The 17,939-nt window shown below is 32.0% G+C and overlaps 2 protein-coding genes and 1 non-coding gene across 3 annotated transcripts; 2 read left to right on the top strand and 1 right to left on the bottom strand.

The window, feature by feature from the left end:
* The first annotated feature begins 3,816 nt into the window (after positions 1 to 3,816).
* Positions 3,817 to 7,057, top strand: LOC108478447 (pentatricopeptide repeat-containing protein At3g62890-like). The gene has a single exon (XM_017780906.2). It carries the CDS (start codon positions 4,707 to 4,709, stop codon positions 6,726 to 6,728), a length of 2,022 nt encoding a protein of 673 aa, XP_017636395.1. The 5' UTR covers positions 3,817 to 4,706; the 3' UTR covers positions 6,729 to 7,057.
* Positions 7,058 to 7,209: 152 nt separating this feature from the next.
* Positions 7,210 to 7,294, bottom strand: TRNAM-CAU (transfer RNA methionine (anticodon CAU)). The gene is given in 2 exon segments: positions 7,210 to 7,245; positions 7,257 to 7,294. It is a non-coding gene; the product is annotated as a tRNA-Met (tRNA).
* A 2,638-nt stretch (positions 7,295 to 9,932) lies between these two features.
* Positions 9,933 to 12,460, top strand: LOC108479028 (probable receptor-like protein kinase At1g11050). The gene has a single exon (XM_017781460.2). The coding sequence runs from the start codon at positions 10,178 to 10,180 to the stop codon at positions 12,128 to 12,130; it is 1,953 nt and encodes a 650-aa protein (XP_017636949.2). The 5' UTR covers positions 9,933 to 10,177; the 3' UTR covers positions 12,131 to 12,460.
* The last annotated feature ends 5,479 nt before the right edge of the window (positions 12,461 to 17,939 follow it).

Below are 17,939 nucleotides of genomic sequence, written 5' to 3'. Positions count from 1 at the left end.
ACTTGGGAAAATGAAACCACGACCTCAAAACCCATACCCATCCTGTATAGTAAAATTTTTATAAAAATATGATAAATCAATTATCTATATAATTTAAACATAAAAGTATATATTGAAGAGTAAAATTGGAAGGTTGAGAAAACAAAATATCACACTTATACTATACCAACGTAGCCATTCTAAGTATTTTTATTTAAGTTAAATTAAATAAGTAATAAAATATTAATAATAGAATTAAGATTTATCATAAAATATTACTAATAACACGTAGAAATCAAATGTGATTATTATGTCTTAATCATAGTTAAGCATTAAAACTGAAGGCAACTATATAACTACAAAAGGTACATGAAAAAAAAATAATAATGTCCTAAAAAACATAGGTGGTGTGGGTAAATATAAAAATAAGAAATACTTATTTTTATTGAATCGATATCTATAACAATGCATAGAGTTTTACATATAATATAAACTAGACATATTCAAACTCGAAAATTTATCTTACATATGGGAATCTTTATAAAAATATATATATTCACTCGTTAAAGACAAATATAACTTTTTTGTACCCTACAAATAGAATCAAGCATAGTAACAATGCAAAATTAAGGAGAAAGGTCGTTATATTAAAAAAATTAATATATAAATTTATGAATATGTCATAAATTAATAAAATTATAAATAACACGTAGAGATCAATTTCATGCAAAAAGAGTTAAAATGGATAATAACAACCAAATAGAGATCAATTTCATGCAACCAAAACACGTTGAGCAAAATAACACTTAGAAAAAACGAGAAACTAAAATGATTTTTTTATTTAATTTATAATTAATTTTCCTGTTTCGTTAATCCTCGATGAAGTGTGATCCATATTTGTGCTAAAAGACATTTTGATATCTGCATAATTTAAAAAACACATAAATTAAATATAATTAATTATTATATTACAATAACTATAAAATATAAAAATACAAAATAAAAATTATAAATAACTTACTTTTTTTTCTTTTCTTTCTTCCTTCTACAAATATTTGAAGGAGGACCAAACCCACCTTCTTAAAATAAGACGTTTATCTTTTTTTTTAAAACTAACAATTAGGCTAATAACTGGTCACATCGTTGATGTCATTGACACAATGAGACTAATTGTAATATATATTTTAATTTTCTAATATAAATTTTTACTTTTTAATATATATATTTAAAAAATCACAATTTTTAACAAATAAATCATTTTTCTTTTTTCCAATCAATTCAATTTTCACTTTTGAAATAAAATATTATTTTTAAAATTTTAAATAGTATTTTTAAAAAATTTAAATATCTTTAAAAATAATTAAAGAATCATAATTTAAAAATTATATTTAAAATTAAATAAATAAATTTCTAAAATTTTAAAATATACATTTAAAATATTATAAACTAAATAATAAATTTGAAAGGTCATATCTTTAAAAATAATATATTTTAAATGTTTTATATTATTAAAAATAATATTTAAAATTTTAAAATAATATTTAAATTTTAAAATATATATTTAAAATTAAAATATTATAAAACATTTAAAATATACATTTCAGATTTTATAAAACCAATAATAAACAAATAAATAAAATAAATAAATGACAAATAAAAAGAACTTAAAAAGCAAATAAATAAAAAAACTTTAAAAGAAAAAAGACAAAGAATCGTAAAAAGTAACGTGAATGAAAAAAGGTAAAAAATTTACTTGTTTCAATAGGTAAATATGTAGATAGGCTAATGTCTTGAAATTTAGTAAAGTTAATTAATTTGGCTCCACCAGAAAAAGGTAAAATTACTTAAACCCCCCATACTTTCAAAAATTACAGTATTCCTAGTATTTATACAAGTGGTGCTATTCTATATGACTTCACTAAAAAAATTGATTTTTAATACAGATTGCTGATGTGGCATGTTGGTGGCGCCAAACACTTCGGTTCCACTAATTTTTACTGTAGATTTTAGATTATTTTTATATTTCATCAAAAAAATAGGTCCATTAAGTAATTAAATTTTTTTGAGGTTATTTTTATAAAAAAAAACTTACTTATACTCATAAAAACCGACCACCACCTACCCAAAACCTAATGGTTACGTCCTCTCAAATCAACCTTCATTCATCTCCTCCAACTGAATCACCCATTGTGCCTCAATCTACTACTCCCTACCCTCCTTCGTCCCAAACACCCAAGCAAATCCAAACTCATCAAACATACTCCTTCCATCTCGCTTCGTCGCTAGATCCCAAAACAAGATATTCAAAATCAAAAAGCTTGTTCATTACATTGCAAATGTTACCTCCTCCGTCCCTCTTAGGACTTATAAACATGGTTCAAAGAATCCTCTTTGGAAAGCGACAATGCAAGTAGAGTTTGATGCACTAAAACAAAATCGAACTTGTGAATTAGTTTCACTTAATCTATAATGACTCGAAAGTTAGTAGAATCGAAAAATGTGATTTTGAAATCTCGTTTCCCTAAATCAGATCTGTAAATATTTTTATTAAATATTTATAGAGTTATATTAGAAGTGAGTTGAATTTCAATTAGGTAATTTCATTGAATTAATACTTAATTAGAGTATAGAAACTAAATCATAAAAATATCAAAATTCAATTTTTAAAGAATCTACATTTAGAATTTAATGTGAGGGTCTTGTATAGCAAATATACTCCCTTAGAGTTGTGTGGCCGGTTAGTAAACTTTTATATTCATAAAACGTTATAAAATTTATAATTTAAAAACTACTAATATATTAAAACATTAGTTAAATTAAGTAATAAGTGGGAGGAAAGAGAAAATAATTTTCTCTTAAAATCATCAAAATTTCGAAGCTAGGAGAAGAAGAAACTCACGAATGATGAAGGGTTTTAAGGTTTTAAAGCTTTAATTAGTTAGTTAATTTAGTCTTATTTTTTTTATAATTTTTATGTTTTAGAAAACTTGGTAGTTTAAGTTAGCATACTGATCATGTTATATTTTTCGGTATTGTTAAAGATTGTGAATCTTAGTATTGTTAAATAGTTGAAATTTTTGGTGGCAATTTGATAAATTTTAAGTTTAGAGTAAATTTTATTTAGCATAGTTATCATTTAAGAACAATTAATGTTCGAAACATCTTTTGTTTAGAAGGATAACATTTCAAGCATAGTTATGTTCGAAACAAATACGGTTTAACACTTTTATTTAGAATAATTGTGTTGTTTAAAAAAGAGACATTATTCAAAACAAGTTTTTTCAAGAAAAAACATCATCATAGAATAACCCTTGTTTGGAATAATCTCTACTAAGAATAACTACGTTGAGAATAGTTGATGTTTGAACATGTCAAAATAACTTTTATTCAAGAACAACTCTTATTAAAAAAGAAAACCCTTCTTTAAAAATAACTTGTATTTTAAAAGATGTTCCGCAAAAGATGTTTCATAATATACTACTATACCAAAGTAGAAAAAGTGAAAATAACCTTAGAATATAACAAAATTCTTAGACTATATTCACTATCAGGATGAATGGATCAGATATAGAAATAGTTTTAGAGTTTTTTTAACCTTTTCTTGTAATATTAAGTACTTCTCTCTTATTTCGAAAACAAATAGACTCCAATTCACTATTCACTATGTCCATTACCAACAATTTAAACTTTTTACTAACAAAAAAGAAAAAAAAATCATTAGTATCTTTGCAATAGAAAAAATTAGTCTCGTTACTCCTACTAAATGCTTGGTTTTGTAACTCTAATTCCTCCAACTTATAAATATAAATATGAGTTCTCACAACTTTTCCTAGGACTTTTGGTATTTTTACATTCTAAATCTCAAAGCTCTCTCTAAAATGCTTTCAAATTAACCTTTTGCTTGCTTGACTTTATTCTCGGTCACCTACAGTTTCTCTGTACCTTACAAACCATCAACTATTGTTACTCTCAGTGTTACAATATCTGCTGCAATTTTTTTCTCCGCTTTCTCTCTATTCATTCCATTCACTTGCTTGCAATGCTTCGTGTACATTCTTGACATGGTGTTGGCCATTTTGCAAGCCATTAAACTATACCAAGACTCTAAAAGGGCTCGTTGGGGGAGGCAGCAGGTAGTGGTTCGTGGGAATTGACAGCAAGGAAATCAACAGGAACAAACTTCTTCCCATAATGCGTACCAACTAATATTTAACTGGGCTTTATATGACAACTGGAGTGGCATAGCATGGCAAATAAAGCCTTGATATGGACATGATATCCTGTCAAGGAATTCTAAGATATATGCCAATGATAGAATTCTTGTTGAGCTCCATGTTAACAGGGAAATCCTTGTTGAATTGAATGCCAGGAGCCTGTCAAGTTGCAAGCTATGGGGAGGAAGCAAGCAGGTTCGAAGCATTTTAAAGCAGGAAACACCAAAGACCCATGAGAATAATTTAGACAGGATTCAAACTATGTAACTGTCACGCGGACACACCCTCATCATAGAACGCTTAATCGTTGCACACTAATGGATTGTTGGACCGGGTTTCTTGTTGTAGTCTCTTTGTTATCTTGTCTTTCTTTTGCTGGTTTATGTTTTGGTTTCTTTTATGATATGGACTGTTAACCTTGTCAACTTTTCGATTTATATATAAATACTTTATCCTACAAAACCTTTACCGGAGAACTCCTTGTGTGAGCTACCTAAGCGCCCTTCCCTTCCAATGCTTCGTGCTCTACGCTCTTCATCAGCAACTATACTTCCCAAGCCGCCTCAACCCCAAGCTTTTCTCTCTACAATTCATCCCCACGTTGATCCTTCCCAAACAAAATGCACAACACCAAAGCCCTTTCCCTACACTTCAACCTTACAAACTCTCTTGCAACCTATTTCAGATCAAAATGCGCCTCCTCATTTATCCTATGCACCCCTTTTCCAGTTCTTAACTGGCCAAAACTTCTTAAAATTAGGGCAACAAATCCATGCCCACATGACCCTTCACGGGCTTCAACCCAATGCTTTTCTTGGCGCCAAAATGGTTGCCATGTATGCAAGTTCAGGTGACCTTGAATCAGCTGTAACAGTTTTCCGTAAAATAAAATACCCAACTTCTTTATTGTATAATTCAATTATTAGAGCTTATACAAATAATGGATACCCTTTAAAAACTATAGATATTTATCATGAAATGCATTCTTTACGGCTTAAGGGTGATAATTTTACGTTTCCTTTTGTGCTTAAATCATGTGCTAATGTATTGGATGTTTGGATGGGAGAATGTGTTCATGGACAAAGCTTGAGATTTGGGTTGGAGTTGGATGCTTACGTCGGCACGTCTTTGATTGATTTTTATGTGAAGGTAGGTGAATTAAGGGATGCAAATAAGGTGTTCGATCTAATTACTGTTAGAGCCGTGTCCTCTTGGAATGCTTTGATTGCAGGGTATATGAAAGAAGGGGAGATACGGGTAGCTGAGGACTTATTTCGGGGGATGCCGTGTAGGAATATAGTTTCTTGGACATCTATGATTTCTGGCTACACGCAAAACGGGTTAGCTGAGGAGGCATTGAGTTTGTTTGATGAGATGTTGAAAGAAGATTCTGAGGTTAAGCCTAATTGGGTAACAATTATGAGTGTTTTACCTGCTTGTGCACATTCAGCTTCTTTTGAACGTGGGAGACGGATTAACGAATATGTGAATAGGATTGGTTTGGAATCAAATCCTTCGGTGCAGACTGCGCTTATTGCTATGTATGCTAAATGTGGTAGCCTTGTCAATGCTCGTTGTTGTTTCGATAGAATACTGGAAAATGAAAAGAATTTGTGTGCTTGGAATACAATGATCACCGCTTATGCTTCTCATGGTCAGGGTTTGGAATCGGTCTTGACTTTTGAGAACATGGTTAGAGCCGGGGTATACCCTGATGCAATCACATTCACAGGGTTGTTGTCCGGTTGCAGTCATTCTGGTCTTGTCGAGTTTGGATTAAGATACTTCAATTCTATGCAGACAAAGTACTCTGTCGAACCAAGACACGAGCATTATGCTTGTGTTGTAGATCTTTTGGCACGTGCTGGACGATTGGCAGAAGCTAAGGAGTTCATTAAGAAAATCCCAATGCAACCCGGACCTAGCATTTGGGGTGCATTGTTAGCTGCTTGCAGGAAAAGTAGAAATTTAGAGATTGCCGAGATGGCGGCGAAAGAGCTATTTGTTTTAGAGCCGGAGAATAGTTGTAACTATATTCTGCTTTCGAATATGTATGCTGAAGCTGGCATGTGGAAGGAGGTTGATAAATTGAGAGCTCGTTTAAAATGTGAAGGCATAAAAAAGAACCCTGGATGTAGTTGGATTGAGATCAAAAGTAAAGCGCACTTGTTCCTCAGTGGAGATTTATCTCATCCTCAGTCGAAGGAAATATATAACCTGTTGGAAGCATTGCCTGAGAAAATCAAGGCAGCTGGTTATATACCAAACACCAGTTTTGTGTTGCATGACATAAGTGAAGAAGAGAAAGAACAAAACCTCATTATTCACAGTGAAAAGTTGGCCATTGCATTCGGACTACTTAACACAAACCCTGAAGTAGTTATACGCATAACTAAAAACCTCCGGATCTGTGGGGATTGTCACACGGTTATCAAGTTCATATCGAACATCTATGAACGAGAAATAGTTGTGAGAGATGTGAATCGATTCCATCACTTTAGAGACGGAGCCTGTTCTTGTGGGGACTATTGGTAATTTTGTAACAAATTCAAGTGGCAGTGTGGCCTGCACTTGGAAAGCAATCAGTTTGTAGACGTTAGAGGTCGTAAAAGTTCAAAGACATGACTGCACTGGCATGGATGGTTTTATTTAAAATGCTTTAGTTCTGGACAAGTTCCTACAGGAAGTTTTCAAGTATGTGTGCTATTGTTCTTTTTACTTTTTATGTGCTGAGCTGAAAGCTTTGCTCTGGAAAAATAGCTTTACTTGCTGTCAGCATGGCTATCACAACTAAAGATGTCAAGCTACTAGAAAACGAAGTTGTATCTAATAACAGAGAAAAAAAAATAGATTTTCATTTTCCACTTCAGAAATTGTTATCTTATGCAACACCGCCTACTGAAGTTAAGGAGTTCCTACTGCTTGGTGATGCTGTAGGCAGAACCTACGAGCGAGCGAGCGAGCAAGCAAGTTATATCATATGTCCAATCCTAGATTTTGAAAAATGGAAAATGATTGGGGTGAGAGAGGCTCTAACTCTCGACCTCAGGATAACTCAGAAGCTATGAGACCTACGCGCTAGCCAACTGCGCCACCACCCCATGCTTTGAACGATATCTTTTAATATATATCACAAATTAAATAGACTAAACAACTAGTAAATAGAAGCCCATCGTTGCATAAGAAAGCATTTAGTTTTGTTATAAAAAAATACATAAAGATTACAATGGGTGAAATTCTGTTAAGTTGAACCATTGCCCATGTCTTCGACAACATCCATTCAGTGGAGACCAGCATTAGCATAGGCAGGGGGCTCCTTCAATTACTATTTCATCTCAAACATCAAACATCAAACATCTACTTTCTTTCTTTAATATTTTACAATTTCACCTCTTCCGTTATTAATTTTGTAATTTAATCTCAGTTATGGATAATCATTATAAACATAAATACATAATAAAGTTAACACAGTCGATGTAATCTATTTGCTTACAAAAGCCAAACAGCCTAATCACATATATTTAATTATGTTAAATTACAATAACCCACATAGAAGTCTAAATATAAAATTACCATTTAGTATCAAATTTTAAATATTTTGAATTTCAAATATCTAAAAAGAAAAACCACCTAGTTTCCATCTTTTGTATGGTAACATAGATTATGTTTGTTCATATCGTTTTTTCTTATATTTTTTTCCTAGTTATAAAATTACCATTTAGTCTTTTCCTAGTTTCCACCTAGTCTTCCTATATATATAATTATTAAGGAAGCATTAATCTACTCTTACCATTTTTTCTTTTGGAAAACAGTATTCAAAGTTAGTAAATATTTGTTCTTCTATAAATTATTAAAACTATATACATGGTTGAAAACTCACACGCTTATGTTTAGAGGTATTTATAGGTGAGGTGGGTTGGATTTAAGTATGATGTTAATAATTTTTATGTTTGTTTAAGTCCGATTCGGTTTGAAATATGAGTCTAAAATTTTACGCGAACCCACTCATATTTGCAAAAACTAATCCAAGCTCATTTTAAACTCGCTCATATTATATTTTAAAAACATTTATATTATTTTAATACTAATAGTTTTATTTTTTATTTATTAAAATTTTTATAGTAATTTTAACATTATTTTAATGTTTAAATTAGAGTAGTATTATATATTTAGTATAAACTTATTTTTTAATGTGTTACAAATTACATAATAAATAAAAATAATGTAATATAAAGTATTATAAACTTAAAAACGGGTCAGGTTGGGTTGGGTTGGGCTAAGTTCAGACCTTGATTGTTCAAATTCGAGCGGTTCATATTTTAAACAAGTCTAATTTTTTTGTCCAAACCCATTTTTCATGCCTAATATTTTTGTCTAAACTCTCTCAAATTTCAGATAAGCTTTCAGATCTAAAGCAGATAAATTGACACATGAACATATGTTTGTTGTACAAAAATTTCTAAACAAAATACCAATAATTTAGTCAAATTTTATTTAATTAATATCCATTTTCATATTATCGATGAATAGTAAATTATATAGTCAATTTTCTCCTTAAATCTATATAAAAGTATTTAAAGTAAAAACAAAAACCAAACTACCACATGCCGGCCTCTCAAATTAAAATAGTTTATTTGCTTAACCTCACCGAGTACTATATAATGAATGCATTTTTTTTTATTTAAGTAAAGAGTGTTAAAAAATATTTAAGTAAATAGCCAATTGGTATATTACTATTATAAAGAGACGTGTATTTAAGCGTTTAAATAAAACACTTTATTAAATACAAAATATTTTTATTTTTAATTGCTATTATGCTCATCAGTTGAAGAGTTGAATCATAGACAAAAATTGGTACATCCATTATTATTTAATATTAATACAAATAGGTTAAAATGTGTTTCAAGTCCTTGTACTTTTTACACATTTGAAATTTAATCTTTTATTATTATTTTCAAAATTTTATTCATTTTACTTGTCAAATTTTAAAATTTGGTGTAATTATTAACACCATTAATTTTTTTTTTAATCTTCCAAATCCCTTTAATAGTCTACATTCAAAGTTTTGTGGTTGTCTATTCGAATAACGTTGTCTCTAAGATTTAAACTTGTAGTCTGTTCTTGAGTGTGCAATTTACCTTACTACTGTACCCAACGCTTGTTCAACGCTTGTTGGTTAATTAAATTTTTATTATAGAATGTACATGATGAATATAAAAACGGGTTAAAATATGTTTCAAATCATTGTACCCTTTATATATTATAAATTTAATCTCTCTACTATTATTTTCAAGAATTTAGTCATTTTACTTATTAGATTTTAAAATTCAAATCCAATTGTTAACACCATTAAATTTCTTCATTAAATTTTCTTGTGCGACCTTTTGAAATTATAAAAAAATAATACTCATTTGATAGTCATGTGACAAAATATGACATTATAAAGAACTTGAATTTAATAGAACTTTAACAATGTTAATAATTGAACTTGTATTTTTGAAAACAAAAAAAGTAGAGGGCTGGATTCTTGAAATAAAAGTAAAAGGACTAAAATTCAAATATGAGAAAAATATAAGGACTTGAAGCGTATTTAATATTTTAACCATAAAAATAATATTTTAATTGCAAATGCCGACAATGATTTAGGAGTTGGACTTTTGTTTATAATAAAGATTTTCCCGAAATAACGAAACCCAACTACCCCCATTTAGCAACAAAGAAGCCCTTGGCAATCAGCATGCATGCATATATTCAACGCTCCAATCGTAAGTCCTTTTCTACTACTGCAGCAAATTGACGCGCGCTTTGGTAAAAAAAAAAAAAATAGAAACAAAGCAGCCAAATAAGATTTGAAATGGAGGATGAGTTCGTTTGACCCAGTGCTGATTCCCTCATTCTCTGCAACTTCCGTCCTGTTTGTCTTTGTCATCACCCTTATCTTCCCTTTTGCCTGAAAATCTACCAATCTTCAACGAAAAACAAAGATGCACAGACAGAACATGAAGATTTGTTTTGAGGTTGCTTGTTTTGTTTTCATGTCTGCCCTTCCCTTCATCTTAGCTGATTCGCCTCCTGCTTCCACCACCAACTCATCTGTAAACTGTCCAATGGACCTCAACTATGTGACAAGAATCCCATGGAACTCATCTCTTTGTCTTAACTTCCACCCTAACTCAACCTCCAAAGCTGAAACTGCACAAGAAAACTGCTGCATATCTGTCTTATCGGTCTTTGGTATTGGACTTGCCCAACATCTTAAACAAACCTCTCTCTTCGGGCTACCCAATTTGGCGGCTTCTCTTTCGTGCCTTGAAGATTACCAGTCAAAACTCAACTCACTTTCTCTTCCTAATAATCTTGTTTCCCTTTGTGTTGAGCCTGAGCAGTTTGTGGTTACACCTGAGCTTTGTGCCGGCATACAATCAACACAAGATTGGGTCGCAAAGCTTGGGGAATCCACTGAACTTGACCAGGGTTGCAGATCTGATCTCAGTGATCTCACTGCTTGTGATACTTGTCTTCGTGCAGGTAACCAAGTTCAGTCTGAATTGGTCTCCATTGATGGTAATACAACTCACAGTACCGATTGTTTTTATTTTACTGTTCTATATGCTGCTGGGATCGCTAATGAGTTTGGACCTGAAAGTAATGGAGCTTTGAAATGTGCTTTTTCGTTGGCTTTGAATGAACAATCTAGTTCATCCAGTAAAAGACATTCAGTCCTTGTTTTTGGCTTGACTGGTGCTGGGGTTGCTCTTCTTGTTGCCTTTTGTTTATTGGGGTTATACTTTTGGTATGAAAAAAGATTTACAAAGAAACGTGTTGGTGGCTCCGATTCTAATTTTGAAGAACAAAGGTTTAGGCCAAAATTGAGGCCTAATACAGGTTCGATTTGGTTCAAACTTGAGGATCTTGAGAAGGCGACTGATAATTTTGCAAACAAGAATTTTATAGGGAGAGGGGGGTTTGGTTTTGTTTACAAAGGGGTTTTACCAGATGGGAAAGTGGTGGCTGTAAAGAGGATTATAGAATCAGAGTTCCAAGGAGATGAAGAGTTTTGCAATGAAGTTGAGATTATTAGCAACTTGAAGCATAGAAATCTGGTGCCTCTTCGAGGTTGCTGTATGATGGAGGGTGATGAAAGCTACGATGACAAAGGGTGTCGAAGGTATCTTGTCTATGATTACATGCCGAATGGAAATCTCGATGATCATTTGTTCCATTCGAAACTGGCAAGTAAACCATTGAGTTGGCCTCAGAGGAAGAACATAATTGTGGATGTGGCAAAAGGGTTAGCTTATTTGCACTATGGAGTGAAGCCTGCAATATATCATAGGGACATTAAGGCTACGAATATACTGCTCGACGCTGAAATGCGAGCGAGAGTGGCTGATTTCGGGTTGGCAAAGCAGAGCCGAGAAGGCCAGTCTCACCTTACTACTAGAGTGGCAGGAACTCATGGATACTTGGCCCCTGAATATGCTCTCTACGGCCAACTGACCGAAAAGAGCGATGTTTATAGTTTCGGTGTGGTTGTTCTAGAGATAATGTGTGGGAGAAAAGCTCTGGATTTGTCATCATCGGGTTCACCGCGTGCGTTTTTGATAACAGATTGGGCTTGGTCACTGATAAAGGCAGGACAACTTGATGAGGCTTTGGATCGTTCGTTGATCGACAACGGGGATTCCGTAAATTCAAACCCAAAGGCTATAATGGAGAGATTTGTGCAGGTTGGGATTTTGTGTGCTCATGTAATGGTAGCTTTGAGGCCTACTATTTTGGATGCACTGAAAATGTTAGAAGGTGATATCGAAGTTCCTCGGATCCCAGATCGACCAATGCCTATCGGACACACTTCATTTTACGATGGCAATGCTTTCAGCATCTCACCAGCATTAAGTCAGCCACAAATGCATACAGAAGACATGCTTAGGTAGTCTCTAATTGTTTGTGGTTTGTCACACTGTTATAGTTAGGTTCTATAGGCTAACTGAAGTTGTTCTTACAAGCTCAAGCTATATTTTTCCATTCTTATGATGTCTTTAGTAAAACAATGAATTTTACATTCATGATCATGGAAAATAGAGTGGCAGTTACAATCGTGCTTCATGTTGATGCATTTGAATGTAAATATGTGGAGCTCATTTTGAGCTCAAACGTTCATTTTTTTGGGTGATGCGATACCTTATGTATGTAGGTTTTGTATAATTTATATACACTAGCTCCACCTTGTTGTACTAGTTTGTGCCATGGTGAATTTGGGTAAATATCAATTTATGAAGGTCTCAACATTTCTTTCATGTTTGTCTCAATTAAATTATACCATTATGTCTAACAGCTAACGTCTTACACATTTAAGTTTTGCATATATATATATTTATTTATTTATCTTTTCTCTTCTCAAATTACCATCCCTATATATGGTTAGAATTTTGAAACACATTGAATGGTAAAACCACATTAATATTTTAATCCGAGCAAAGTTTAAATTATTCTGTATTAATTTAAGATCAAAACCCCGCAATTTGATTCAAAATTATTTGCCCCCAAACTTGGCATCTCCTTCCATTTTAGTACTTTATGATTTTTAACGCAATGTCATACTAATGAACCTCGATTGGCAAAGAGAAAATGTATGGTTGATTTGTGAATTATTATTTCGCCTGTATGCCTTTGGTTTTTGCTTATAAGTATGGTTAGCAAACATTTTAAGGGTGTATAATATACATATAAATCTGGGGTAATTGGGTGATTACTGAACTTCAACATATAGCTCGGATTCTTCTGGTATTAGAAATGGATACTTCCATCTTCACTTTGCTGAAATCTTTATAGTGGAAAAAATAAATAAAAATAGAAGTCAATATGTTCATCAAACTGGTTAAAGAATATAAACAAAAACGGATGCTTCTGGTACAACCTTTATAAAGTTAGCTAGACATGATGTAATTCGACATCTTAATTGACCCTGAATCAACTCTTTTTGTATTGGCATAAACGTACACTAACTGACTTTTTTTAGGTTGGCACATGAGCCAACACTTTAAAAGTCAGGTTAAGTGCGACTTAACTGGCTTTTTTATAAAAATAACCATAAAAAATTAATTAATTACTTAAATAACCTACTTTTTGATAAAATACAAAAATAACTCAAAATTTACTGTAAAAAGTTAGTGGAGCCAAAGTGTTTGGCGCCACCAACATGCCACGTCAGCAATCTATATTAAAAAATTAATTTTTTGGTGGAGCCATGTAGAATGGCGTCACTTGCATAAATACTTAGAAAATACTGTGATTTTTAAAAATATAAGGGGGGACTTTAACAATTTTACCTTTTTCTGTGGAGCCAAATAAATTAGCGCAACCAGACTTCAAAAATTTGGCTCTTGACACCCTATTTCCCTATTCAAACAGTTTAAGGCCAATTTTTTTCCCCTTCACATCAGATTTTTTGAATTGTTTTATTACTCTTTTCTTTTTTAGGTTTATATTTATTTACTTTTTTGAAGTTTTTATTTATCCTTATTTATTTATTTTATGTATCTTTTATTATTGATTTAAAAAAAACTTGAAATGTATATTTGAAATGTTTTATAATATATATATATTTTAAAATTTTAAATATGTCTTTTAATAATATAAAATATTTAAATATTTTAAAGATATGAGCTTTCAAATTTATTATTAGTTTTATAATATTTTAAATGTATATTTTAAATATTTTTTAATTTTAAAGATAATTTTTAAATTATGATTTTTAATTATTTTAAAGATATTCAAACCTTTTTTAATTACATTTAAAATTTAAAAAATAATATTTTATTTAAAAAGTAAAATTTGAATTAATTTTAAAAATAAAAAAATATTTATTAAAAAAGGATTTATTTTTAAAAATATGACTTTATTTAAAATATATATATTAAAAAGTAAAAATTAAATTAAAATAAAAATATATATCATAACTAATCACTTCATGTCGTTGATATCAGCGATGTGATTAGTCATTAACTTAAATATTAATTAAAAAAGATGAATGTTATATAAGGTGGAGCTTGGCCCCTTGAGAAGGAAGGAAGAAAAGAAAAAAAAGTAAGTTATTTATAATTTATAATTTTATTTTGTATTTTTATATTTTATAGTTATTGTAATATAATAATTAATTATATTGTATTTATTTTTTTTATATTATGCAGATATCAAAATGTCTTCGGAGCAAATACAGATCATATTTCATCGATGATTAACGAAACAGTAAAATTAATTATAAATTAAATAAAAAAATCGTTTTAGTTTTTCATTTTTTCTTGCTAAGTGCTACTTTGTTCAACATGTTTTAATTGCATGAAACTGATCTCTATTTAGTTGTTATTATTCCTTTTAACTATTTTATTGCACGAAATTAATCTCAACGTGTTAGTTATAATTTTTTAATTTTAGTACACATTCATAAATTTATATATTAATTTTTAATATGACAACCTTTTTGCTTAATTTTCTTTTTTCGTGTTTGGTTTCATTTGTGGGGTACAAAAAGTTATATTTGTCTTTAACGAGTGAATTTTTTTATAAAAGTTCTCATATGTAAGATAAATTTTCGAGTTTGAATATGTCTAGTTTATATTATATGTAAAACTCTATGTATTATTATGGATATCAATTCAATAAAATAAATCTTTTTTATTTTTATATTTACCCATACCACCTATAGTTTTTAGGACATTATTATTATTTTTATGTACTTTTGTAGTTATATAGTTGCCTTTAGTTTTAATGCTTAACTATGATTAGGACATAATAATCATATTTGATTTCTATGTGTTTTATTAATATTTTATGGAAAATCTTCGTTCTATTATTAATATTTTATTACTTATTTAATTTAACTTAAGTAAAGAATACTTAGAATGGCTATGTTGGTATAGTATAAGTTTGATGTTTTGTTTTCTCAACCTTTCAATTTTACTCTTCATTATATAATTTTATGTTTAAATTATATAGATAATTGATTTATCATATTTTTATAAAAATTTATCATACAGGATGGGTATCGAGTTTTGATGTCGCGGTTTCATTTTCCCAAGTACGATTCAGACGAGCGGGTCATGCCATACTAATAGTTGGCGGGATTTGAGGATGTTGCATTGATCTGAAGGTTTGACCTAAGGGCGAACTTAATATCCGTCTTGGTTGAGCGGTGGTGTATGGTGACCCACACCTTCATTATGCTGTACAGGGAGTGCACTATCAAATTAGAAGATGTCGCTATGCAACTTGGGTTACGAGTTGGCGGTGTTGTGGTCACGGGTCGAAGCAAAATGTTGGAACCTCCAGTACTATGCCACTGATTGCTTGGATGGTCTCCTAGTGATGGGGAACAAAATTTTACATGCTTGACTTAACATGGTTGAGAGCAAATTTTAAAGAGTTATTGAGCACTGCCACTAAGCACGAGGTGATGTGTGCTGCTCGAGCCTATAGTATGTAGCTGATCGGGGGGTACTTATGCCAAACAACACGTCTAATAGGGTCCACTTAAAGTACTTGACTCTATTGGAGGATTTTTCTTGTGCCGGTAGTTACAGCGGGGGATCAGCAGTGTTGGTCGTATTGTACTATGAGCTTTGCTGAGCAACAAAACATGGAGTTAGTAACATGGCTAGTTGTATGGGTCTGCTGCAGTCTTGAGCTTTATACAGGATGTCGTTTCTAGCGGCTATTAGGCACCAACCATATTGTGGCCACTTATAAATAGGTAAAAACAAAATTATACTTAACATGTAACGACTCATAATGTGGATAATATTTTTAAAAGTTTAACTGCTAACGTGTTTGTTTTGGTTTCAGATGGGCCACGTCTCCGAGAATTGGTGCGAGCCAAACATTAATCATTTACAGCCAAATGATAGAGGCGTACGCCGGAGAGAAAGTAATATATATTAATATGGTTTAAGTAACGTTGATTTAACTTAACCACTTGCAGTATGTGATGTGACTTGACTCATTATGTTATATTGTGCAGTTCTTGTGGATGCTATATTCTACACTGAACATTGCAATCCTTATTCCTCAGTGGGTTCATGCTGAAGCCCATATGTGGTGCATTAACATGCCGGTCCTTAACTTTTCAACCACTGAATGGTACAATGGTGATTGAGTTATGCGACAATTTGGTGTAGACAATTTGTGCTAGTCGAGCCACAACAATTTACTAATGTCCACGGTAAGACCATGAGAGAGAAACATACAACAGATTAGAATATGGAACATCAATGTTATGTAACACTATGGAATGCCCGGTACGACAGGCGGCCTGAGATGCATTCCTGCATGTTTGATTTTAATCCATTGACTGAATACATGCAATGGTACATGACTCGATGGTGTGTTTATTTATATGGCGGACAACTTATGATAGTACTGGGTCATGGCTACAAACGTGGAAATCAACCTATGGGGGAGCTAGAGGATCAACATATGGTGGAGCCCAACTCAGAGGACCAACCTTTAAACACATCAGACCAATGGGTTGACTCTTTTTGTGATGAGTTGAAGAACAGTTCATATCACCCGAATATTGTCAGTTCGAGTTCATATCACTCGAACATAGGCGGTTCGAGTTCATATCACTCGAACATAGGCGGTTCGAGTTCATTTCACCTAGAGAAACCACTGATATCATTTGATATGTTTGGGAATAACATGTACTCCACCTCACTTCAGGCCACGTTCGATCCAGCTACTGATCCTCCTGATGTGTACAGTACGCCCCAACGTCCACCTCTTCAATGAAGGCCCGTAAAACATTATGCCCCGAACGACGATACTACTCTCGATTCTTTCCAATTTTGAGTTATGTAAATTTTAAGTGTTATGTAATATTTGCTGTATTGGTTTAGGGTTCCACAACTTATATATTAGTCTTTTTTGTATAATTTATAATATTTTTTAAAGTATTAAAACTTACGATTTTTAATTTTAAATAAAAGCTTAACACTAAATAATACAAACTTTATTTTTAAAAGATTATAAAATGCAAACATTAGGTACAACATTTAATTTCTTTCAGACCATGAAGATTGACCAGTGTAGACGTTTCCATGAGGACATTTGCTCCGATTGTGGCCAACTATTCTACATATGGTGCAACGCTTTGGATCGACTTGTTCTCTTATATTTATGTCGTTCCAAATCCTAATTGTTGTCGGTCAACCTTTGACTCACCTACGTAGTGACTGATCTGGCAACATCTCAAACGCAGGTGGTTGCATTTCCCATGTCGATACATCCTTTAACACTAGGAACTCGTTACCCCAAATACGTAACGTACGTTCAAGTGTGTACACATTGTCGATATATTGTTTGACATTGAAACTGTAGGTAGCACACTGCAACCACATGCGCATACGGGTATCGTAGTGTTTGGAACATCCCGCACTCATACTACCTATTTCAGAGATCAGGGATCCCCAGCCTACAACTGATATACTCTATCACTCGAAAAGTTTTCAAATTTTAGGAATATAGTTCTGCATTCATTTACCTAGCCTTTTGAGCGTTCTCTTCCATGGCATCCCTGATTTTTTCAACGTGCACGTGTCTTGCCTTTAATTATTTTGCTTGTTTCAACCCTATTTTTGGCATTAAAGTTGCTAGTATGTAAAATATAGCTGAAAAAACCACTGAAATTGGCAAGTGACGCGTATGCCTCAAGACGGAGTTAATGGCCTCAACAAGGTTAGTTGTCAT

Source organism: Gossypium arboreum, chromosome 12, assembly GCF_025698485.1.
Source record: "Gossypium arboreum isolate Shixiya-1 chromosome 12, ASM2569848v2, whole genome shotgun sequence".
Taxonomy (NCBI): domain Eukaryota; kingdom Viridiplantae; phylum Streptophyta; class Magnoliopsida; order Malvales; family Malvaceae; genus Gossypium; species Gossypium arboreum.
This window is presented reverse-complemented; position numbering and strand designations above follow the sequence as displayed.